The sequence below is a fragment of the Hippopotamus amphibius genome, chromosome 9 (genome assembly GCF_030028045.1).
Source record: "Hippopotamus amphibius kiboko isolate mHipAmp2 chromosome 9, mHipAmp2.hap2, whole genome shotgun sequence".
NCBI lineage: Eukaryota > Metazoa > Chordata > Mammalia > Artiodactyla > Hippopotamidae > Hippopotamus > Hippopotamus amphibius.
In genome coordinates this window covers 36,665,874-36,690,170 of record NC_080194.1, presented here as the reverse complement: position 1 = coordinate 36,690,170, position 24,297 = coordinate 36,665,874, and the positions used below count along the sequence as shown (strand labels likewise).

At 41.9% G+C, this 24,297-nt stretch overlaps 1 protein-coding gene across 1 annotated transcript in view; it reads left to right on the top strand.

The window, feature by feature from the left end:
- Positions 1 to 24,297, top strand: part of SYT9 (synaptotagmin 9) — a 138,177-nt gene that overhangs the window by 43,583 nt on the left and 70,297 nt on the right. Inside the window, exons 2-3 of the mRNA XM_057749347.1 lie at positions 13,061 to 13,412; positions 22,198 to 22,744. Of these exons, the coding sequence (XP_057605330.1) occupies positions 13,061 to 13,412; positions 22,198 to 22,744 (899 nt within the window). The remainder of the gene's footprint in view (positions 1 to 13,060; positions 13,413 to 22,197; positions 22,745 to 24,297) is intronic.

The following is a 24,297-nucleotide window of genomic DNA, read 5'->3' as shown; positions in this document are numbered from 1 at the left end:
CCAAGGTCACAAAGTATAAATGGTAGCAAAGCTGCTCCTAGAGCCCTTGGAACATGCCAGGTGTTTACTGGGACCTCCATGTACAGTTGAGCAAGTTGTGCCCTGTGCAACACGGGGGCCATATGCAGAAGCCGTGGCCTTCCTTTCTCCTGGTGAAGGCTTTTGACCACATGCCCAAGTGACCTGGGTTTTGCCTTTGAATAAGAGAAGTGGTTATAAGTAGGACTTGGCTCACTCCTGTTTTATGGGATGCCTTCTCTGAACCCCAAATTGGGTTACATATCCCTCACTTCTGGGTTTCAGTAGCGCTCTGGAAATTGTAAATAACATTACTAAAAGGGCTAGTGGTTCCTTGAGGGCAGGGTCTAGTCTTATTTATTTTGCACCCCCGGTTTGGTCTTTAGCAAATATCAGATACTCAATAGAAGCTTCTTCTCTTGTTCTCAGTAATTCAGCTCAATAAGCACCATTTGGGGCCTAATGTTTGCTTGTTGCCAGCCTATTTCATAAAGATGTGGGAAGCCTCGCTATTCGTTAACCATGGTGACCACTTCTTGGCAGTAAGAATAAGTCTAGATATGGAGTGACTGAATCCTGACACACCTCATGAAAAAAAACAAAAAACAGCAACTTAAATTTATTGACTGCCAGTACCTTTCTTAGCCGTCAGTACAACTCAGTACAAGAGATAAATAGTATTAATATCCCAGCGTTACTATGAGAAAACAAGATATTGAGAGATTGTCTTATGTTGCACACCTGATATTGGGCTGCAGACCTTGACTGTGTGATTCTAGAACTTGTGTTTCTAACTACTGTGCTTTGGTGCCTACAGTGTAATTAAAGAGCAAGGTCTCTGCAAGATATCATTTTCCAAACAACTTAAGTTCAATCATTTAAACACCAAAGCATCTAATTGTGGCCTAACATATATTACATGCTTCTTATCCAAGATAAGGGTCACCATTCAGAACCCTTTGGGCTATTGAGGTATATGTGGGGCTGAGTTCTCCTTCACTGGATAACTCCAGAGTTCTGTAATTTTTGAAGGTAACAATTTTATTATTGTTATTATTACCTTTTAAAATTGCAAAGTAATACATGTTTATTGTATTAAGTTTAAAAAAATACAGAAAATAATGTATTCAATGAAGGCATGGTCACCTGCAAGGGATTGTCGATGAGGGAATTCTGACATAGTTCTGGATGATCTCTAAGGTTTATTCTAATACAGTGTTCCCACCTTGATTCAGTTCCCTGAAACACGTAACATATCATCAGAGCTGTCTAGTCTTGGCTGTTTCCTCTAAAATTATATTACCACTTTCCCTATAAGGTACCACGTGATATCTTCAAGTTCTCCATAGCCTGATTGTCTAGCTAAATTTCCTTATGTTGTCTTTATTAGGCCCCCAAGACACAATTGTTTCAGGATCAGGAAAGCATCTTGTGTTCTGAACCATATACGTAATGTTTACTTGCTCTTATTTACTCCGTGCTATCTATAGACCATCGGCATCAGATTAATCTGAGATCTGAGATGCTTGTTAAAAATGGAGATTAAGGGAATCTCACCCAAGACATATTAAATAAGAATGTCTAAGACTGAAGTTAGAAATCAACCTTTTTCCCTAACCAAAACATGTTTTATTTTTTGTTTTGTGTTAGGAAATTGTCAAACATATTCAAAAGGAGAGAGAATAATATAATAAGCCCCATGTACTCATTATTCAGTTTCAAGAATTATTAACCCATGGTCAGTCTTGTTTCATCTATAATTTGAAGCAAATTCCAGACATGATATCATTTGAATGTTTCCAAATCTATACAACATAACCACAATACAATTTTCATATCTAAAAGCAATTAATAATTATCTCTAATAGCATTACATTTCTAGTCCAGATTTTCCTTGTCTCATAAATTTTCTTAATTGTGTAGTGTTTTAGATGCTGGTTATATTTCTTTCTTTTCTATGATAAGTGGGATGTTGGGAACCAATTCTGTAGCCACCTCTGGCAACTTTTCAAAGCCTTATGTATGCATTTTGGATATTCACCTTCCCCCTGACTTCATTTTCATTTTACTTTTATTTTTCTTTGGCCCTGATCTTTGGAAAGTTTCTCCTACTGTGCTGCATTACATTTTTTTTTAAGCTGCCTCAAATTCTTTTGCAAAGAGATAAGTCATATGTTAGTGACATATCAGTGATCTTGAGCCACTTGCCTTACTTCGTTTTGCACCATTCTTTTAAACTAGTTCCTATCATCCTAGCTTCTGACCATGAGTTTCTTCTCCTTTTTTATGTCCCATCCACCTCACTCTCAGTGCTCAGCACCACTTTTCCAGCTCTGATATTTTTTGCTTCCCTCCTTGGTTGTTATTCCAGGTTTCCCTTGGCTGCCCTGGAAAACACCTTGATTCGTTCTGAGCATCTGCACTAAGTTTCTTGTGGCCTTGAAAAGACTAGACCCAGACACCAAATCTTCAGGTTCCCACATAATCCCTTTGAAAACTCCAGTCTTCTAGGACAACACAGGGTTGGGAGAGCAGTTGAAGTGGGAGAGCTCAAGACAGGAAGGCTGGGGTGGGAATCAAAAATGTCAGCTCTTTTGCTGTTTTGCCCTGAGCTATATTGTTGCTATCAGAAGTAGAAATGGGACAAGGCTGACACTGAAGGGACTAGGGCAGTGGTTCCCAGTCTCCGGTGACTTATTTATCCAGGACCAAGTTCTCACAACTCTGAAGCAATTGACAAAATAAGGACAATATAATGGTTTCATTCATAAAGCTCAATATAGTATTTTAAGTAAATGTTATTTGATCTTCAAACATCCTTTCTTATATGAAATAAGCATGATAGTAAAGAGTTGTATGTTTTAAAGTAGGTGTTAGCAAAGTAAAAAGTTGATAGCCTGTGTCAGTCTGCTGATACTTTGTTCATGAATCTAAAAGTCTGAACAAAGATGAACTGACAAGGGTGGATATCTTTTAGGGGTTTGACTTGAAAGGAAAACCGTACTGGGAAACTGAAATTATCATTATTGTAATTATTGTCATGATTTTCATTCCTTTGTTCCTTGTAAACAGGGAGCAGGATTAAATAAGGACTGTTTCCAGAAATGTTTGGGGATTATAGACCCAAGTTCACCTGAATGTGCTAAACCACATATACTTCATGTACTACAGCAGCTTCAAAAATGTTTTTCATTTTTTTCTCAGTAGTACTGGCTCATTGTAAAAAGTTAACATAGAAGTGAAAATCCCTTCTAACTTCAGCCCAACAGAAATGGTTTACTCTATCTCCACGTGGTTTTTAATGTGAAAATAATTTTAGTATAAAACATCAATATATAGAGTACAATCTATAAAAATATCAAATCACTATGCTGTATATCTGAAACACAATATTTTAAATCAACTATATTTCACTTTTAAAAACATATCTATATATATACACACACATATATATTGATATTATCTATCAACTATAGAAAATTTCTCTTATTCTTTCATATTTTTTTTGTAGTTAAGAAATTTTATTTTTTTAAGCTCTTTATTGGAATATAATTACTTTACACTCTTGTACCAGCTTTTGAGGTACACCAAAGTGAATCAGCTGTATTTATACATATATCCCCATATACCCTTCCTCCCGCGACTCCCCCCCCACCCTCCCTGTCCTGGCCCTCTAAGGCATCACCCATTATCGAGTTGATCTCCCTTTGTTATACAGCAACTTCCCCCTAGCTATCTATTTTACAGTTGATAGTGTATATATGTCTATGATACTCTCTCCCTTCGTCCCAGCTTCCCCTTCGCCCCCCGCCCCCCCAACCCTGTGTCCTCCAGTCCATTCTCTGCATCTGCATCCTTATCCTTGCCCTGTCACTGGGTTCATCAGTACCATTTTTTTTTTTTTTTTTTTTTAGGTTCTGTATATGTGAGTTAGCATACGGTATTTGTTTTTCTCTTTCTGGCTTACTTCACTCTGTATGACAGACGCTAGGTCTATCCACCTCATTACATATAGCTCCATTTCATTCCTTTTTATGGCTGAGTAATATCATTGTATATATGTGCCACATCTTCTTTATCCATTCATCTGTTGATGGGCATTTAGGTTGCATCCATGTCCTAGCTATTGTAAATAGTGCTGCAGTGAACATTATGGTACATGTTTATTTTTGAACTATGGTTTTTTCTGGGTATATGCCCAGTAGTGGGATTACTGGATCATATGGAAGTTCTATTTGTAGTTTTTTAAGGAACCTCCAAACTCTTTTCCATAGTGGCTGTAGCAACTTACATTCCCACCAACAGTGCAGGAGGGTTCCCTTTTCTCCACACCCTCTCCAACATTTATTGTTTCTAGATTTTTTGATGATGGCCGTTCTGACCAGTGTGAGGTGATACCTCATCGTGGCTTTGACTTGCATTTCTCTGATGATTAGTGATGTTGAGCATCTTTTCATGTCTTTGTTAGCCATCTACATGTCTTCTTTGGAGAAATGTCTATTTAGGTCTTCTGCCCGTTTGTGGATTGGGTTATTTGCTTTTTTGGTAATAAGCTGCATGAGTTGCTTGTATATTTTGGAGATTAATCCTTTGTCCGTTGCTTTGTTGGCAAGTATTTTCTCCCATTCTGAGGGTTGTCTTCTTATCTTGTTTATGGTTTCTTTCGCTGTGCAAAAGCTTTTAAGTCTCATTAGGTCCCATTTGTTTATTTTTTATTTTATTTCCATGATTCTAGGAGGTGAGTCAAAAAGGATCTTGCTTTGATGTATGTCATCGAGTGTTCTGCCTATGTTTTCCTCGAGGAGTTTTATAGTGTCTGGCCTTACATTGAGGTCTTTAATCCATTTTGAGTTTTTTTTTGTGTATGGTGTTAGGAAATGTTCAAATTTCATTCTTTTACATGTAGCTGTCCAGTTTTCCCAGCACCGCTTATTGAAGAGGCTGTCTTTTTTCCATTGTATATTCTTGCCTCCTTTGTCAAAGATAAGGTGCCCATATGTGCTTGGGTTTACCTCTGAGTTCTCTATTCTGTTCCATTGATCTTCCTTTCTATTTTTGTGCCAGTACCATACTGTCTTGATCACTGTGGCCTTGTAGTATAGTTTGAAGTCAGGAAGCCTAATTCCACCAACTCCATCTTTCCTTCTCAAGATTGCTTTGGCTATTCAGGGTATTTTGCATTTCCATACAAATCGTAAGATTTCTTGTTCAGTTCTGTGAAAAATGCCATTGGTAATTTGATAGGGATTGCGTTGAATCTGTAAATTGCTTTGGGTAGTATAGTCATTTTCACAATGTTGATTCTTCCAATCCAAGAACATGGTATGTCTCTCCATCTGTTTGTATTGTCTTTGATTTCTTTCATCAGTGTCTTATAGTTTTCTGCATACAGGTCTTTTGCCTCCTTAGGCAGGTTTATTCCTAGGTATTTTATTCTTTTGTTGCAATGGTAAATGGGAGAGTTTCCTTAATTTCTCTTTCTGCTTTTTCTTTCATTTTTTTTAAATTAATTAATTTATTTATTGGCTGTGTTGGGTCTTCGTTGCTGCACGTGGGCTCTCTCCAGTTTTGGCGAGCGGGAGTTGCTCTCCATTGTGGTGCACAGGCTTCTCATTGCAATGGCTTCTGTTGTTGCCTAGCACAGGCTCTAGGCACGCGGGCTCTTGTAGTTGTGGAATGTGGACTCAGTAGTTGTGCTGGCGGGCTCTAGAGCACAGATTCAGTAGTTGTGGCGCATGGCCTTAGTTGCTCCACAGCATGTGGGATCTTCCCCGCTCAGGGCTCAAACCTGGGTCCCCTGCATTGGCAGGCAGATTCTTAACCACTGCACCACCAGGGAAGTCCTTACCTTTTAATTTTTGACATCACTTTTATTAATTTTAAATTGTCAAAGTTGAAAACATTTCCATTCTGTTCAACCATGCTTAAGTCTTCCGTGCTTTATCTATTGCTTGATTCTAAAAGTTTAGAATCAATAAATGGTATCTGTGTTATTATGAACATAAAATTTTATTTAGTGCAGAATCAAGAGGTATACTTTGTCAAGGTATGCATGAAAAATAATACTATGATTATTTTTCCTTTTCTTAAAAAAATTTCCTCCTGCAACCCCTAATTTCTCTCTTTTTTTAACACTATTATAAAACAATTAATGATGTAATTAAAAACTAAACCCTCCATCTTGTCATTTATATCTTTTCAAATGCTCCTTATCTGGGGAAAACTCCTTTCTATAATCCAGTCTTCCTGTTCCCCGATGGATTGACTCCTCTCCAGTCCTGCCGCTCAGCTTTCTTGCTGGGACTTCCTTTACTGATTTTCTGAGAGAAGTGCAGTTTTCCCTGTACACTATGTCTTCTATCTGATTTTAATCTCATACATTCATCCTCAAATAACTTCCTATGATAGGTGCCTGGAAAGTTATCTTTCTGACTTCTTGGAAGTCTGAAAATGCCTTTTTTGGCCCTCACATTTCACTGATAGTGTGTTTGGATATAGAATTCTAACCTGATCGTAGTTTTTCCTTGGAAGTTTGAAGGCAATATTCCAGTATCTATTTCTGTAAGTCCAATGCCAGTATAGTTCTAATGTGTTTGAGTTCATATTTTTGGTCTTTTAAGCTTTTGTGATTTTTTTCTGATTTTTATGTTTGGAAATTTCACAATAATGTGCATATTTGCACATTATTCTATAATCTCATATTTGTTTTGCCTAAGTTTCCTGAATCTTTGGTTCATATTTAGGTAGACGTTCCCAGACTTTACCCTCTTTAGAATTTTTTATTTGTTTTAGCAATCATGCTGCTTTTTTCTTAAGAATATTTTCTTATTTTGTTCTCCATTTCATTTACTAATAGTCCACCCTGTTTTAATGAAATATTTTGTGGAAATTTCCTGTAAATGAAGTATTTTAAAAGTTCCTATTTCCTTCCTGATTTCTCTGTTTTCTTTGGGAGCATTGTTTTTTTTGTTTGTTTGTTTTTTGTTTTTGTTTTTGTTTTTTTCCTTCTATATGTTGCTGTTGCTATAAGTTTTCTCTATATGGTTGGTGATTCTTTGCAACTTGGTCATATATAATAATGAGGCAGTAGGAACGCTGAACTTCAGGCTATGTATCTGTGAGTGAGATTTTAACAGTCAAGATTTATTTAAAGGGGATTACAGGGGATTCCGTTTTTTTCAAGAATATGGAGGATTCTACTGTTGGGCACTAATTCTCATACTAATCGCCTTGGTTTCTTCCTAGACAGACTGGACAATAATTGGTGAAGATCTTCCGTCACTGCCCTGTTTTCACCTCAGCATCTTAGTCTTAGCTGCCATGACATTGGAAATGTCTGTGTCCTGAGCCTGTCTGAGTTTAGTGGGCCCGGTTGCCTGCCCCTCAGGTGTATCTCCCTCTGCGTTTTGGGGGCAGGGAGGGGGGAGCTGTGGCATCCCCTACCACAGCTCCATCTACATACTGCCTTTCAGAAAAAAATTTTAAAACCTGTGTGCTGATCATCCCATGCTGTTTTCTTTTTGATCGTGAGTTTATACTTTTTATGTGTTTCATATTATTTAATGGGGAGGAGTCAGGAAAGAGAGGATAAATGTGTATAAATATATATGCATATGTACCATTATGAATCATAGTCTCCCTTAAATATTTTATATACATATTTGCACCTATATTTCCTTATCAACATCGATTTGGAGTACCTGTCATCTCTCCCTGCTAATAATGTAGGCCATTTATTTTGTTTTTTACTTCCTTTTTCCATCTCCCACGTTTTGTTGAAATTGTTGGAATTTAAGTGTGTGTAGTTACCATTCCTTTACTCTTTTCAGTGTTTCTTTCCTTCACAGTTTCATTAAACTTCATAACCTCAAAACCAGCAATTATTCAGATTTAATACACTTTTTACTATTTTCTTTGCTTATCACTAATGCTTATGACACATAGTATGTAGGTATGTATCTTATCTAGAAAGCCCATCCCTTCTTGGGTTCTCTATTCAGACATACATTTCTTTTTGCTTGTTTGGAGAATTTCCATAGATTGTATGCTGGAAAGGGTACATGAATGGTATATTTTCTGAGTCACTGGTGGCTAAAAATGCCTTTCCTTTCTTCTTGTGATAATGTGGCTGGCTGTGGAATTCTAGGGCTGCAATTCCCTTTTCTTAGTTAGACCAGGTGAGATCCCAAGGTTGTCGGATTCTGGGTACTGCTGCAGCTGTGCTTCTCCCTCTTAGCCACTGTTTTAAACATCTCACTGAGTATATGAATTAATTTGCCTCTCGCATTAATTTGTTATGTCAAGTGCCATTTATCCTGATGGCTCAGCTTGATTGGCTAGCCTCTTTCAAGTTGCTGATTTGGCCCATTTGTCCTGTGATTTTGTGGTTGCTGTCATCAGTTTATATATTCTTCCTGTCCCTTCACAGTTCAGCCGGGCAACTACTGTTCCTCTGTCCATATACAGTGTAGGTGCTCAAGCTTTGTGCTCATTGGGCAATAATATTTGTCATTCCAGAATAGGTCTTCAGGCTTGCAGGGATCCCTTGAAATCACAGGTGTCCAGCTGGGGTGTCTGCTGGGTCTAGAGGTGTCATGGTGTCTTGTTTCTTGGTGTCTAGGAATGTTGCTGCAGTATATCATGTCCCATGGCGAGGGCTAGTAGCCAGCAGAAGAGGGTTCTGATGATCAGGCCTGACTGCAGGGCATCCCATTCTGCGTCTTCCCTGGAGGGATGTTCTCCACAGCAGCTCTGGGTATAGTTTCATGCACAGTCACCGCCAACCAGCAACACCTCCGGGATCTGGATCACAGCTGTGTTACCATTTGCCTCCTTTCATCCCTGAACTACCAGCTGGTTATTCTCTTGACTCTTGGACAGAGAACCAATTACCCTTTTCTATTCTTCAAAAAAATTATCTTTTAGGATAATAACTTTTCGATGTCACTATTTGCTATTTTTTTCAATTTTTATTATAAAATATACATAAATGCCAAAGAATGTATAGATATATATATATATATAAATACATGTAGTTTAAAGATCAATCAGAAAACAAATGACCACGTACCTATCACCCAACTTAAGCAATAGCTCCTTTTCTAAATAAAGCTATTTTTTTAAGCTCTTTATTGGAATATAATTACTTTACACTCTTGTGCCAGTTTTTGAGGTACACCAAAGTTAATCAGCTGTATTTATACATATATCCCCATATACCCTCCCTCCCGCGACTCCCTCCCACCCTCCCTATCCTGGCCCTCTAAGTCATCCCTCATCATAGAGTTATCTCCCTTTGTTATACAGCAACTTCCCACTAGCTATAAATAAAGCTATTTTGTGATTCTAAGTGGATTCTCCCTCTCCCTTTCATGAGGCTGTGGGTCTGAGGTGGGTGGTATGTGTGGCCTTAGTGACTCTGAAGCAGCTTTCTAGTACTTCTTTCTGGAAAAAAAAAAGAGAGAGAGAGAGAAAAGCACAAATAGAGGGTGTAGAGGGCACTTTGCAAGCAGACATTCCAACGTTACACTTAGTGGTTGGTGTGGCTGTGCAGGTCACTGCTGGTTTCTCCTGGCAGGTGCTCCCTGGCCCCCTGCTCACCCACATGGCCCCTTTGTGTGAATGAGGAGAAGGCCCTCTTGCCATTTGCCAGACATCTTCTATAGTAACTGTATGCACACACATCTGTCATGACTGTGAATGTGATAGTAGCTCCTGGAGTTTACAGGCCACAGCCTTAACTCACGATAAACACAGAGGTGGCCACAGGGCTCTCTGGTGGGCTGCGTCAGATGTACACTCAATGCCTTCTCAGAGAAGACCCCTGCTCTCATGGATCCCCCATGACTGGACTTGGGAACAAGGTGTTTTTTGGGTGCGTGAGCCAAGAGTCAGCTAACAAGCTGGAATTGTTCTTGAGCTGGTCAGGGCCCTATGGTTACTAGCAGAAGTGGGCCCTTACTTAATTTAGCATGTGGTCAATGCCAGGTAAACCCTGAGAGGCCACGTTGTACCAAGTTGATGAGTTCAGCACTCAAGTGGGATTCCAAGTGCAGGGTAACCACAGTTCTGGGCAATCCTGGGTAAAGTTTCTTGTCGATGGAATTATTGGTATCACCTCTTTTCCCTCTTAAAAGTATCGTAGTGTAGGACAACAAATTATACGGTCACGTTTATTAGTCAAGTTTTTGCCACGGTAACAAACACCTCTGAAATATTAGTGATTTAAATAAAACAGCAGCTATTTAGGTGTTGCTCATGGATCTGTGGGTCAGTTGCTGCCCTGCCCTAGTCCGTGCATCGGGTTTAAGCTTGCTCCTCATTCTGGACTTTGTGCCTGTGCCACAAGTCTTCCTTTATGGCTCCCATTAAGACCTCTTCTCATGGCAGAAGGTGGGAGCCCGAGTTCTCTGGTTCAAGGTGGCATGGGCCATATCTTCTCATATTTCATTTACCAGAGCAAGTCACGTGGCCAAGACCAACATTGGGGGATTGGGATTTAGGCTTCTTCCTTGGAGGGGGCACTGTGGTGTGGAAGAGTGATTATTTGGTAAATAATAATGTATAATTATCACATCAGACTCCTAAACCTTACTGCCTTTCAGTGCATCCCTCCTCCAGCCTGTGCCATTCTTCTAGTGGTGTCTGTGTCGGGACGGTGCTGAAGTGTTTAACAGGATGTGGGGAGGGGGGGTTGCCTCTGTTTGGATTACAGAATGTATTAAGGGATTTCGGTGTGTTGTGGAGCTTGTTTTGTTTTTAGATTTCATTGGAGGGAGTGGGGGTTGATGTTTGCTGTGGCAGCCTGACTAGCTTGGAGGGGCCTCCTCCTTCCCTGTGCCCCCAGGACTACCACCTATCATAGAAGTTTTTGCCAACAAACTTTCCATCCTCCTGTGTGAGCTGTCAGAACCAAATGGAGTCTGTGGTCAAAACATGCTCTCCCCCACCTTGCGCTGGGGCTCCCTGAGGTCAGATTTCTAGTGCCCTTTACTTTGCTCCCACGGACCTGTTCCCTGTCCCCGTCTCTGCCCTTTTTGCTCTGCATCTGAGATTTTTCATTTTTATTTTTCTCCTCAGTGTCCCTTCATTTGCCTGTGTTAAGTGTTCAGCCCTGATTGGCTTTTCCTTTAAAACGATGCCAGAAATTCCTCAGCGTTGCTTGTTCACCAATGGATAGAAGGTACCTGTCCTTGTTTCCCATAGTTGTATAGTTTGCTTATCCCATTTCAGTGATATTTGAGGAGAGAAATGGGGTAAGCAAAGATTTTGAACCCAGTTACCCATGTTGAAACTGGAACTCTGTTTCCAAACAGAGACATAATATTGTTTCGCCACAAGGGCAAAGATTGATTGGGAGGCTTAGAGGAGATATATTCGATCCATCACCAGCCCTGGCAGCTGGCTTTCTGTCAAGAGCAATTTTTCATAAAGAAATTGTTTTATCATTTCATAAGAATGATCAAGTACCTTCGGAGTCATGTTGAAAAGCGCACGGACAGTAGGTGGTCAGCTTGACTCCGGAGGTGAGTGACTTGCGGGAGGGGTCACGCGCATGCCTCGGCAGAGAGGCAGACGGCCTCATGTCGTTCATTGTTGGCGTGCTGTAGATCCTTGAAATTGTGGCTATTAAGTAACTTATTTCTAATTTCCCCCTTCGCTGGAATATGAGTCTATGAAGGTAAGGAGTATGTCTATCATACTCTCCATTGTGTCTCCAAAGCCTGGCACAGTCCCTGGCATGTGATGGACATCCAGAAAACTTTGGCTGAAGCAATGCAAATATTAATGATGGACAAGAAAGGCAGAACCTGGGGAGAATCCTTGGGGCTCCAGGGTGTAATGGAGCCCAGCAAGGGCAGGTATGGGTGTCCTTTAATGGGAGGAGTTTATAGCACCACAGTGCCAGGGATGAGTTCAGGTTGATGCCTCAGCCTCCCTGACTCTACTGTAGGCTGGGCTGGAAGCCTGCGGAGGGTTGGGCTTTGTTCTGAGAGCTGGGTGCGCAGTCACTGGACACTGCACTGCCACGGACCCTAGCTGAGGCCATGGGACCACGGTCCAGATGGTGTTGCCCCCCCCCCCGCCCCAAACCCCTCTTTCTTACCACTTGAGCATGTGCCTGCTGAATTCCAAGGCCAGCCCTACATTTATTTGAAATGTGGGAATTTTCTGACCACAGAAACTTACTTTGCCACCCATGCTGCAGGTTAGAAATGCCCCTGAGAGCTGTCTTCACATCAGTGACTGAAGGGGGTTGATGTTATAAACAGCCCAGGCCCCTGGGTTGTGGAACCTCCCCAGCAGCTTAACCTCTGGTCCCCCACTGTGGTAACTGGCTTGATAAAGCCCCCCCTTACTGGCTGCTTCCTTCCTCCCCTGGATCATTCCCTATTCCCCTACTGTGTTTTCTTCCCCTTCTAAATAAACCTCTTGCCCTTGAATACTTGTCTCAGCTCTGCTACTGGGGAAACCCAAGCTATGACCATCATCCCCAGGTCCTGGGCACCTGGGCATTGGGTGGTGGGTATTCTTGAGGCTTGAGAGGACTTGAGCTTCCTTTTGCTTAGACCCTTAAAAATCCATATCACAAAGAAAAAAAAACAGCACTCTAATTTCTCTTGTTTAAAATAGATGTTACTTAAACAATTCCCAAATTATATTACACTGCTCTCGAGATGACAGAGGAATTTTTAAGGACAGTCGAAACTATTCTGCTCCCAGAATATCAATGATTTGTATTGCTGAGGGACAGGGTCTCAGTTGACTTGAAGGGCATTCCTGGTCCCCTGAATACACTGTGTCTCTTGCTACTGCAAGCTGTTTATTTCTAAACATGCCTGTACGTTACATCCTCTGTGCTTGTGTCTGAGTCCCTGTTGTCTCTGCCTCAGAGTCAGGGGACCCAGCAGTATCCCCGGCCTGGCCTTCTGCCGTTGCTCCCGAGGGATGCATGGATGAGAGGGTCATCGTGCCTGCACCGTACAGTGGGTGGGCACAGGAGGAGCAATCCCACTGACCTTTGATCTTTGCTTCTTTGCAGATATCTCAGTGAGCCTGCTGACCCTTGTGGTCACTGCCTGTGGCCTCGCTCTCTTTGGCGTGTCTCTCTTCGTGTCTTGGAAACTCTGCTGGGTTCCGTGGCGAGAACGAAGCCTGTTCTCTGGTAGCAAAGACAACAACCAGGAGCCTCTTAACTACACGGACACAGAGACCAATGAGCAGGAGAACAGTGAGGGCTTTCTAGACCCTCCCACCCCTTGTCCAGACTCCTCCATGAAGATCAGCCATACCTCCCCTGACATTCCCCTCTCGACCCAGACCGGGGACCGGGAGAACTGTGCCCATGGCGTCCGCGTACAGCGCCAAGTCACAGAGCCAACTTCATCAGCTCGGTCAGTAATGCCCCCTTCCTTTCTGGATGCAAGGCGAGCACCTCCCTGTTGCCTTCTCTTGGCAGCAATGGCATTGATTAGCCAAGGAGCCTGTAACCTTTCACATGTCCATTTGGTATCAGAGACGTGAATATGGGAAAGCTTGATGCTTCCTATACTCCGGTTAGGTTCCTGAGCACTGCTTAGTTTCTACTTAGTTCATGATAACAATAGTTAACATTGCTAAGACTTGCCATGTCAAGGACTATCTAAGAACTTCATGTGTATTATTTTATTATCATTCATAACTTTGTGTGAGATGGATCCTATTATTGTTTTCATCTCACAGAAGAAGAAAAGTCGAGATTAAGAAGCAAAGTCACATGTTGGTAAGCACCCAGGTCCAATGAACTAGCTCTGCGTGTCAGTATGACATTGGGCACGTTGTCTAACCTTCATCTGTTTCTGTTTCGTCTTGTGTGAGAGGAACAGTGATAGGTGGTTTTGAGAATGAGATGATAATATGCACATCACATGCTTTGCACAGGCCTGTACCTAGTACCTGCTCCACACCCTGAGCTGCCACTTTGCTTTCAGTGCTGCTATCCTCCTCCTCCTCCTCCTCCTCATCAAGACCCGCCTCTCCCAAGACTCAGATGCATAAAGGTGGCTTTGAGGCTAAGCAGCCAATTCTGAATCACTGTATATAAAAATTCACTCTCAATAAGAGATTTCAGGAAAAGAGACTCAGGAAGCAGCTTTCTTTAAAATGAAAATATTTGCTTGAGCGATAGCTGGGGGAATAGCATGTGCTGTTATTTGGAAAGTACAAGCACAGTTTGGGGTTTTTTTTTTTTAATCTTTTTTATTTGTTCTCTAGAAACAGAAATAAGATTTTACCCTTTTTTATGTTAATCAAGTTTATCCTAGAGGCTCTGCTCATTCACATTAAGTGGGATGGAATATGACAGTTTATAATTTAACTTTTTCAGAAGCCTATTTTAGCATCATTTCCAATTCTGAATCAAAGAGCTTTACCTAAAATATTCCTCTGTGAGGAAATGGATGGTTGTTTGCCATTTGATTTAGAAGAAATCCTCAGATTTTATCATTAGGATTTCTCTTCAGGTCTAGGACTTACATATAACTGGAGCTCTGTCGGATGCTGCCGTGGAGTTTGTGCAGTGGTGCAGACTCATAATAAAATCCTTTCAGTGCTTCAGTAAGTAAGGCCTTCAGATGGGGTCTCCATTGAAATTGTCTCCTGTTTGGTTTGTCTCTCCATGTTAATTTTTCTGATCTGGGTTCCATCAATACAGAGTGATAATACTGTGTTTTTACTAGATTATAGGTCTGAGGACTGTGCCATAATTCTAATGAATTGACAGCAGTCATATCACTATAATTATTACAATGTTTATTCTAGAAAATATATAGGTAACCTGCATATCAAAAAATAGATTTTATTTAAAACTAAAAACTATAGATATCTTCACCACTGATTTGTAGCAATTGGGTAGAAGGAAAAAAAAATTAAGGGAGGGAAGGAATTATCCCTGTAAAATGCATTTTACATTTAGATTTATTTTGGTTTTGGAGTCATGCAATTAAATTCTCTCTCTCTTCTGATGGCCAAAATCAAGTTTGGTAATATTTGACTCCCATAAGAAAACTAAACTCTTTCCAGCTCCATTTGACCTAATACTGATAATTTGCATCATTTTGCATTTCAAACATTCTTATCTAAATTACTGCTGACCTAGTTTTATGGGTTATGTCTGGAAATACGAATCTTTGATTCATGGTCTTACAATAATAAGATGGGTGTGGTCTTCTAAGTCTTTAGGGTTGTGTTATAAACACACACACAAAGCCTTTTTACTGACAAAGTGGGGGAAATGAATGAAATTTCCTTGATGCTCCAGAACATTTGTAACATTCTTTTTTAAGTAGCATTTTTCATAGCCTATTTGGGGAGGGGGAGGATACTCTTTGCTGAGATGGCTCTAAACAGTCTGCTCTGCTAGTTGTTATTTCTGCTCCCTTCTTCCTCATTATGATCTTTACTTTCTCACTGCTGTCACTTTCGTTCTTACTGCTTCCCTCCTGCAGCTGTTATCACTTGTCCCAAAGTTCCCTGGGCACCTGCTCAGCCCAGAGTATGCAAAGCTTAGACTCCCAGTTGAGGCCTCCCCGCTGTCATGGCTATTGGCATAGCTTCCGCCACGGCCTTTGCGTCGGAAGTCCCGCCGTCATCTGGCCTCTTCAGCTTGCATATGTGTGGCTTCCATCACTGCCTTTTGGAATGTCCTGAATAGATGAGCTACGCTCCATCTTCTGAGATGTTTCTGGTCAGGGTGACTTTCTGTTGTTCTTCCAAGATCAAGCACATTTGCATTCTGCTTCGGTTAGCTCAGTTACTATTAGAACCTTCCAAAATTCCTGTTAATTCCTTTCAATTTGGATGAAATCCCTTTTGTATAATGACCTAATATCCTGGGAATGTGGATCTTTTTTTTTCAGAACTTTCAATACCAGAACATTTTAAAGGTCTCTACTCCTAATATATGAAAATCCCTGGATCCTCAAAATAGAAGGAACCTTGAAAGGCCATCTAATCCATTTCCTGATTCATGTCCCAAGATGAAAGTTCAATCTGTTTTTTTTAAGTCTTCTCAAATTTCCTTTATAATATTTTGGTTTTATAAAAATTTGTTTCCACACCACAAACTCCTTATCGGGTCTGTTAAGGCCCTGTGTGATACTACTGTAGTCTGCATCTATCTGCTGGTGGCCTCCCCTCCCAGCCAGGCCACCGTGCGGCACAACCCCAGAGGAGCCTGTTAACACGGACTCAGTTAAGAGGCCTTACTAAGAAAGCTCATCACATGCCAACTACACTAGCTTCTTTCTTGGTTTTGTCAGTATCCCCAACCTTTCCTGCCCTAGTACCTTCACACATGCTGTTCCCTTAGCCTGGAATGCTCTTCTTTATTCTTTGTCACACCAGGCTCCTTTGCAGGCTTAATGTCCCAGCTAAAATGTCACCTCCTCAGAAAGGCCTCCCTGGCCACCTTATCTGAAGTATGCGTTCTTTCCTCCATTCCCTCCCACTCTTTATTCTCCACAAGTTGCCTTACTTTCACTTCTTCACAGGATTAAAATCTGTGTCTAACGATATGATTGTTTGTTTATTGCCTATACCTGCCTTTAAACTATGAATTCTGTGAGTTCCAAGACCAGATCTGCTCTGCTTCTGTATATCTATATACCTAACCCCTAGTGCAGCCTCTGGCACATAGTGAAATTTTTCACGAATGACTGACAGAGTATAGTTGTCAACATCAGGCCATTTTTCTCGTGTTCTGCTGACCAAAATGGCAAAACACCAAAAGTATAAACAGAGTAGAGCCAATAATGGCATGAAGCCGGTGGAAGGTCACTTGTCCCAGGTCTCACATTCATTCAGAGCTTTATGTTTCACCTTTTGCCCTTGTCTCTGAACTAAGCAATCCAAAGAGTCACAGGAATACTCTGACAGAATTGAAAGAAGACAATTTGAGTCTTTTAAATTTGAGTCCCATTACTGGCCACAACTCCAGTAAGCAGTACACTAGAATAAAATGTAATTACTCTAGGAGTAGCACAGTGTCATTAAGCTATATTTTTTTATGTGTTGAGAGCATTGGTTGGATGTAAACATTTAAAACATAATTTTTTTGAATTACTCTTTTAGTTCTTCAGACTTTAATAAACTGACAGCTTCAGAAATGGAAGTTGCCTAGACCTCTCTTAACTTCCATGAGACCCTGAAACCAGATGTTTCATGTAAATATGTTTTCTCTACTGGAATTAATTATCGGAAACTATTATGTCCATGGCATTTATATATTTACTCTAGACACAGTATTAAACATTTGCTGTGTGCAAAGTGCTATATTATGTGCTAGTAATAAAGAGGGAGAAAGGATATAGCCCTGGCCTTGAAAGGGGAAATATACAAGAAGAGCACCAATTGCACACATTAAAGTGCTCAGATTGTTCTTTAGAAGATTAATCTGGCAAGAGTGTATAAGATGCATGAGATGGTGAAGACTGGATACAGGGATCCAGTTCACACTTGTGGTAAGGAGCACTGAACTCGGTTGGAAGCAGTGGGAATGGAAAAGGGTGTGAGATGTGAGCTACTTTAGAGGACGTTTTGGCGGATGTAGGCTCATTTTAGTAACAGAGGATAAAATATTTGAAGATGACACCAAGGTTTCATGCCTTTTTAACTTGAGGGAGGGTGGGAGGAGCAGGACATGCCTCAGTGTATCCAGTTGCACTTGACCCCACACCTCCACCAGCCAAGGCATCTCCATTATCTCACTCGCTCTAGAAGCCTCCGAATCCCAGAACAAGAAAGCCTCAGATTCCCATTTCCTCCTGCCCTTGTAGTCAGTTAACTGTGTCTGTCCATCTGCTACTCCCCCTTCTTCGGTGTCTGTCTGTGGTTCAGAAAAACCTAACCCTGTCCTCTCCCTCACAAGGAAAGATTCAAAGCAGGCCTGTTTCTCCAGTTTCCAAATTACCCTGCCTTACCTTGAACTTTGTAAAGAAACCCATGATGGTCTGAAGTCACAATTTGCTTCTCTCTTTCCTGTCTTTGGATCCCAAAACCTTATAAACACTGGTGCCCCAAACCAGGGAAAGGATAGGCCAAGTTTCCCCTCTGAGATGGGTCCCTGAGATGAGGGAGGGTAGAAGAGTGTACGCTTGTCCATGGTTGCAAGGGAAACCCAGCAATGGGAGAGATACTGGAGATTCTGAGCTCTGGTTCTTACACAGAACCTGTAATGGAAGATGTGGGCATATGTGAAGTGAAAGCTTCTGAGGCAGAAGAGCTGAAGGTTCTGTCCTACTGGAGAGCTGGGAGTCAGGGGGAAACCTTAGTTTATTTCCCTACTGAGTTCTAGAGCATCAGCTAGGAGGCTGAGAAGTGTGAGGCCAGGTTAAGTGGGCAGGCTTGGCTCAAGTACCATCTCATCCATGACAATTTCCCAAGCCAGGGGCTTTTCTTTCTCCCTTTCCCTAACCTCCTGTCAGTTCTTATCCCCTTCTGCCCTGATTTATAGTTTGTGTATGACTATCTCTTTACCCTTGGCCAGGTATTTCCTTGAAGGCAGTGACTAGGCTTTGCCTCTCTATCCCTTCACCCTACCTGACCCCTTGCTTTGCACATTCAAATTTGTTGAATTGCAGGAATGTCCTTTCTCTTAAGATCCAGTGGAGTTAGCTGGCTTTTTGGGTGATGGTTCAGGAACTGACGCTTTATTTGGGGACTCAAAGTAGGATGCTGGAACTGGTTAATTCAAATTCGAGGGAAGGAGAGGAAGAACAGCCTTCTGCATGTAGGCACCTACCTCTCCTGACCCTTGGCTCAACTCAGCACAGGCTCAGATTCCTCCAGGCATGATAGAGTGTATTTGAGCTTGTTGAGGGAAATCTGCTTTACAGATTTGGTTGGTCATCTCTGAAATTAGACTGTCTCCAGGCTCAGCCACCAGTCTTCCAGCTCAGGTCTGGGACAGGCAAGTGCAGTCGTGACGTCCTCTTCCCCGCCTCAGGACAGGAAAATGGCCTCTGCCCGCCCTGAGAGGGGTGGGAGGTGGAGGAAGCCGAGAGCTCCGGCCCCGGGTGCAGCTCCTCTCAGACGGTGTCAGGGTGGCTTGTTTACAGAGGACACCTTCTCTCAGCTTTCCTTCTCGGCCCCCATCCTTGGGGCCCACCTCTCCTTCCATTCCCTGTGCACATTAAGTCCTGAAAATACCAAAATACAGGACTCCCCAGATCTACCCTGAGGACTGTCCACTTCAGATGCAGACCCCTCCTTGTCACACTCACTCAGTGTCGCTCAGCAGCATTAAAATTCCAGACGCTTACCTTGGGGAGCTCTAGTTTACAGCACTCGAGGCCCACCTCCACTGACTATTTCAGACCCCTCATCTTGGGGAGGAGAGCTCAGATCACAACATTCTGCTCTGTTTCCTCTCTCCTGCTTTTGACTTGCTTTTTCTTCCTGCCTCTGTTTGCGTAGCCTGTGAGAGCTGTGGGATATTGATTTTCCAGTTCCTCCACCTCATCTTCTCCTTCATGTCCCTGGGGCATCCTCCCTGCTCTCCTTTCTCATTTCCCAGCCCAGAGAGCTGCAGAGGTTATGCAGGGGGGTGATGGGTTACCCTGGTTCTCTGGCTGCCCTGAGCTTCTCCGGTCTGTGCCCCCAACTCCAGTCACCACTAACTCTCTCCTGAAAAGAAATTGGAAGCGATTGAAAGAAAGCCCCAGGGAGTGAGCACTGTCATGGCCTGTTACAATCTTTGTCATCTGCTTTAAACCACTTCCTTACAGTTGGATTCAACTGGTTTCCCAATACTAAGTGTGATTGTGAATGGGAGGGAAAGGGTTGAGAATGGAATTAATCATGTAAAACATTTGGGTAGATAATAGTATTCATATTTGTTCTTGGTTTTTAAAAAGAATCTTCAGCTCTGTTGGAATTTTGAATGGCAGGCTCCTGTGCCATTGCGTTCTGAGGGAATGGGCTGTTGCTTTGGTCTTTGAAGTACAGATCTTTCCATAATGCCCTCCCTAGCCCATCCCCTCTAACCCCTGGCAATCCGTTGTGGTTAGAAGAGCAGAGCACGTAGGACTTATTTCTCTCCAGATTTCATGTCTAAGAAAATGTGCAAGTAAAACAGAATATGTTCCATTGCCAGGCAGCCAAGTTCATATATTTTAAATTTAAATTTACACGGCAGGCTTAGTCCTACAGATAAGTGATAAGACAAAACGCTGCTGTGATGAGTCTAAAGCCAGGACTCAAAAGCCTCAAAGGTAAGCTGTTAGGCACAGAGAGTCGGCTCAGCAGCCACCTCAGGAGGAAAGTGGCAGCGGAGTGGCAGGGCTTGGCGCTGGTGTAGGCGCAGGACTGGGGTTCCATCATAGATGGTGCCAAGAAGGCCCATCTAGTGGGTCTTGAAGGTACACTTTTAGCGTTTAAACTGCACCACTAACTAGTAGCACCTAGAATGGCCCATCGTAGGTGGGAACGGACTCCAGACTCAAGTAGGGCTCTTGTTTGAATCAGGCTTGGAGAGAAAAGTCAACAGCAGAGGAAGCCAGAGCTGGTACCAGGCACTATGGCCTCTGCATAGGGCTGGATACTTGCTGCGCCCTGCCAGACCTTTCTGCCCAGAGGTCCCAATAGAGCAGGAGGAAAGCTCTATTCTAGCGCTACGAAGGTTCAGCATCTAGGCAGGGGAGTGATCGGGCTGTACTAGCACAGAGAGCCAGCTGTAGGTGCCTCACATCATCCCCCTTCCCCCCAAAAATCAAAAGATACAGAGAAAACTTAAGATGGTGGGTTTATCTGTAAGAAATTTAAATTCCACAGGACAAACGTTTAGACAACACAGCTTTTGCACATGCGAGAATATGTGTGGCTGGGTGTGGACTGTGTTGGCTGTGACAGGTGCAAGTGACAGCTCTGTGATTGTGTTCTTGTTGTACCATGTGGGTGATTAGTAATCAGGAGGGTATTTTAGAATGAAGAGGAATGTTCAGCATCACAACATCTGTATGACAAGGGAGAATAATTTCTAACACATTTCGGGGCCTATTAATCCCATTTTTATGTCTTTATTTCATAAAGTAGTCTTGAGAAAGGAAAAGAAGACAAGCTCCAATATTTACTCTGCCTCTTTAACTACGTACCAATCCCTCAGAGACAGCTGGACTCTTCCCTTTCACCTTCTGGTGGAGAGAGTCTATTTTAATTAAGGTTATTGAGAGACTACACAAAATACAATATAATGGCTCTAAACTCTAAGCTAAAAACAAATGAAAATAACCTTAAAGACAACTTTGTATGTAATGACTACTTCTCTCAGTTTGTGAGGACCCGCACAAGATAAGGTAAAGATAATTTCAGGGAAACTTTTAACCCAAACCAATAAGCTTATAGGGTGAAGAGTAGATAGCAAATATTTAACTTGCAAATATCAGTGTCCAACCTTCTCTAACTGAATCCCTATATACATTTACAGTAGTTTACCTTTAATTTTCATACCTCAGTGTTTCTTACAGAAATAAAACCCTTCTTCCTCATCACTAATCACCCATGTGGTACAACAGAAGCACCGTCATGGGGCTGGCACTCACACCTGTCGGAGTCAACAGAATCCCCTACAAGCAGACACATCCTGTCGCATACATTTTCAGAAGAGCAAAAACTGTGTTCTCGTGATGAAGTGATTTGACTTGACCCAGTAAGAATGTGCATCCTTAGTAGACTAAAAGCCAGTGACAGGAGATTCTCTGTAATTTAGAGAAAGATCCATTCTTTTTAAGATAACACGTAGCTAACTATTTCAGGTTCAGGATGATACTATATATCAAGGTGAATAATTTTATTTTTAAACCAGTGTGTACACATCTTCACCTCCCACCAGCTGAATAAGCTTCTTTAATGGCATATTAGACAGTTTAGAAAGTGCATTAAACCTTTAAAGCTCCAAGGTCACATGTTAGTAAGTTCATTTCCTCATGCCAGGCCTCAATTTTGAGCTTCTAGCCTTGGGGAACAGCTTACTTGCATTGATGAGCATTTTGAATTTAGGCCAAAAGAAAAAAAAAAAAAAAAAAAGGGCCACAGATCTAAGCTTTCAACAGTGCGTAACAGTCTACCTACATCCCAGGCGCAGGTTTCTGAAAGACTCGGAGCTAATGAGGTTATAACTTTGTTCTCTCTTGCTCTTCACTCAAGGCATAATTCAGTCAGAAGACAACTCAACCTGTCAAACCCAGACTTCAATATCCAACAGCTTCAAAAACAGGAACAGTTGACTGGAATTGGTCGAATTAAACCAGAGTTATATAAGCAGAGGTCACTGGATAGTGATGATGGGAGAAGGAGTAACAGCAAAGCCTGTGGAAAACTGAACTTCATTTTAAAATATGACTGTGACTTAGAGCAACTCATAGTGAAGATTCACAAAGCTGTCAATTTGCCTGCCAAGGACTTTTCTGGGACTTCAGATCCTTATGTCAAGATCTATTTGCTTCCTGACCGGAAAACAAAACACCAGACTAAAGTTCACAGAAAGACCCTGAACCCTGTGTTTGATGAAGTGTTTTTGTTTCCAGTTCCCTACAATGACCTTGCAGCCCGGAAGCTTCACTTCTCTGTCTACGACTTTGACAGGTTCTCTCGCCATGACTTAATCGGCCAAGTGGTGGTGGATCACTTCTTAGACTTGGCTGATTTCCCCAGGGAGTGCATCCTTTGGAAGGATATTGAATATGTCACCAATGTGAGTCTAACGTTACTTCATTTTGGTCGGGGGGTGGGGCGGGGGGAGGTGCTTCTTGGTCACCATGTGAGCAGATTACTTATGCCTTATTTTATTTGGGGGAGCAGAGTATAAAATTTATCTCAGTGTACATAGAGCTATTGCTTCAAACCTCCTTGTACCTTTCCAGAAACAAGTCTTTCACAATATTCATTTTGCAGTTTCCAAGCATTACTCATGAAAGCAATATTAGAGAGTAACATTCTCTCTTTTCTACTTTCTAATTCTAAGCGATGCCCTAATAGACATTAGATATCATCTGCCCTTCTTACCTCATTTTCTTTAGAGCTTTCTTAGGTCGTTTGTGCTAAATGGACCCGGGCATCCTATTAACTGTTATCTGCAGCTGGGAGACCACTGCCTGACTCTCTGAGAGCATTAAGCCCTTGCCATGTTCTCAGGTCAGCTCAGCAGCATTTCCCATGATCAGATCTTCAGCTTTAATCCCAGAAGTGAGAATGATTGAGAAGAGTTGGCACCACATTTTTAAATACAGAATCAAAGTTACAAGGAGGTCAGTCTGAAAAGATCTACAGATATTGGCAAAACTAATCTATACAAGGTCAAATCCTATTTAGAGCTCAGGAGAGAGGGCAGAAGTGCTACGTAGTGATGCCATATATCCATGTTTACATTTAAACACGAGATTGCAGTGGTGATATTTTTACTCCATTTGCATCCTTTTCACTATCCTGCAGAGGTGTATTGAAATAGAAAGGAAAATTGGACTACCCTAGGGGACTCTGATATTTTAAGGCCACTTGTTTCTTTTCCCTGTCCAGATTCACTCAGGCAACTTTGTTAGTTCATCTTCTGAGGGCAATATCATTCTCTTTCTCTGTCTTGGCATCCAAGACATCAAGCACCATAATCCTTACTCCACTCAGGTGATGATCCAGCTTGAGTTTGGAGCCCATTTAGTGAAAGGCTCTCTCTCCACTCAGGAAGAAAACACACAAAATCTCTGCCCAGTGACCAAATACCCACACTGATGCTCTCTCATCTCAGCCGCTTTTGTGAACTTTGGACTCATGTTCCAAGGAACACCTTCTTTTCACGTACTATGTAATACCATTACCAGCTTTGTCCTGCTACTCAGATAAGCAAAGTGGAGCATGGGGTTTTGCTGGCCTTTATCATAATGATGAGGAAAGAAAAGAAGGAGCTGGTGAAGGTGCAGAGAAGAGCAAGTGATGAAACTAAGGTGATTTCGGAGATTGGGGAAGGAACAGACCTCTTCAAACTTGGAAGACTGTGGTATCTGTAAACCCAAAAATGGATGGTGTGGGTGGCAAGGATTGTATCCCAAATCTCAACTTCCAGAATCAGGAGGCAGCATTAGAAGCTTTAAAGAAAAAAAATGGGCAGACTACTGATACTAAGCAATGAATGGCTCAAGAATGAACCATCTCACTGGAGTTCTTATCAAGCCCGCTTGTGTATAAGCTGAGACGCTGCCGGCCAACAGTGATGAGCCTTGGTAGAGAGAGGTTGGTCATGTCATCTAGTGTGAC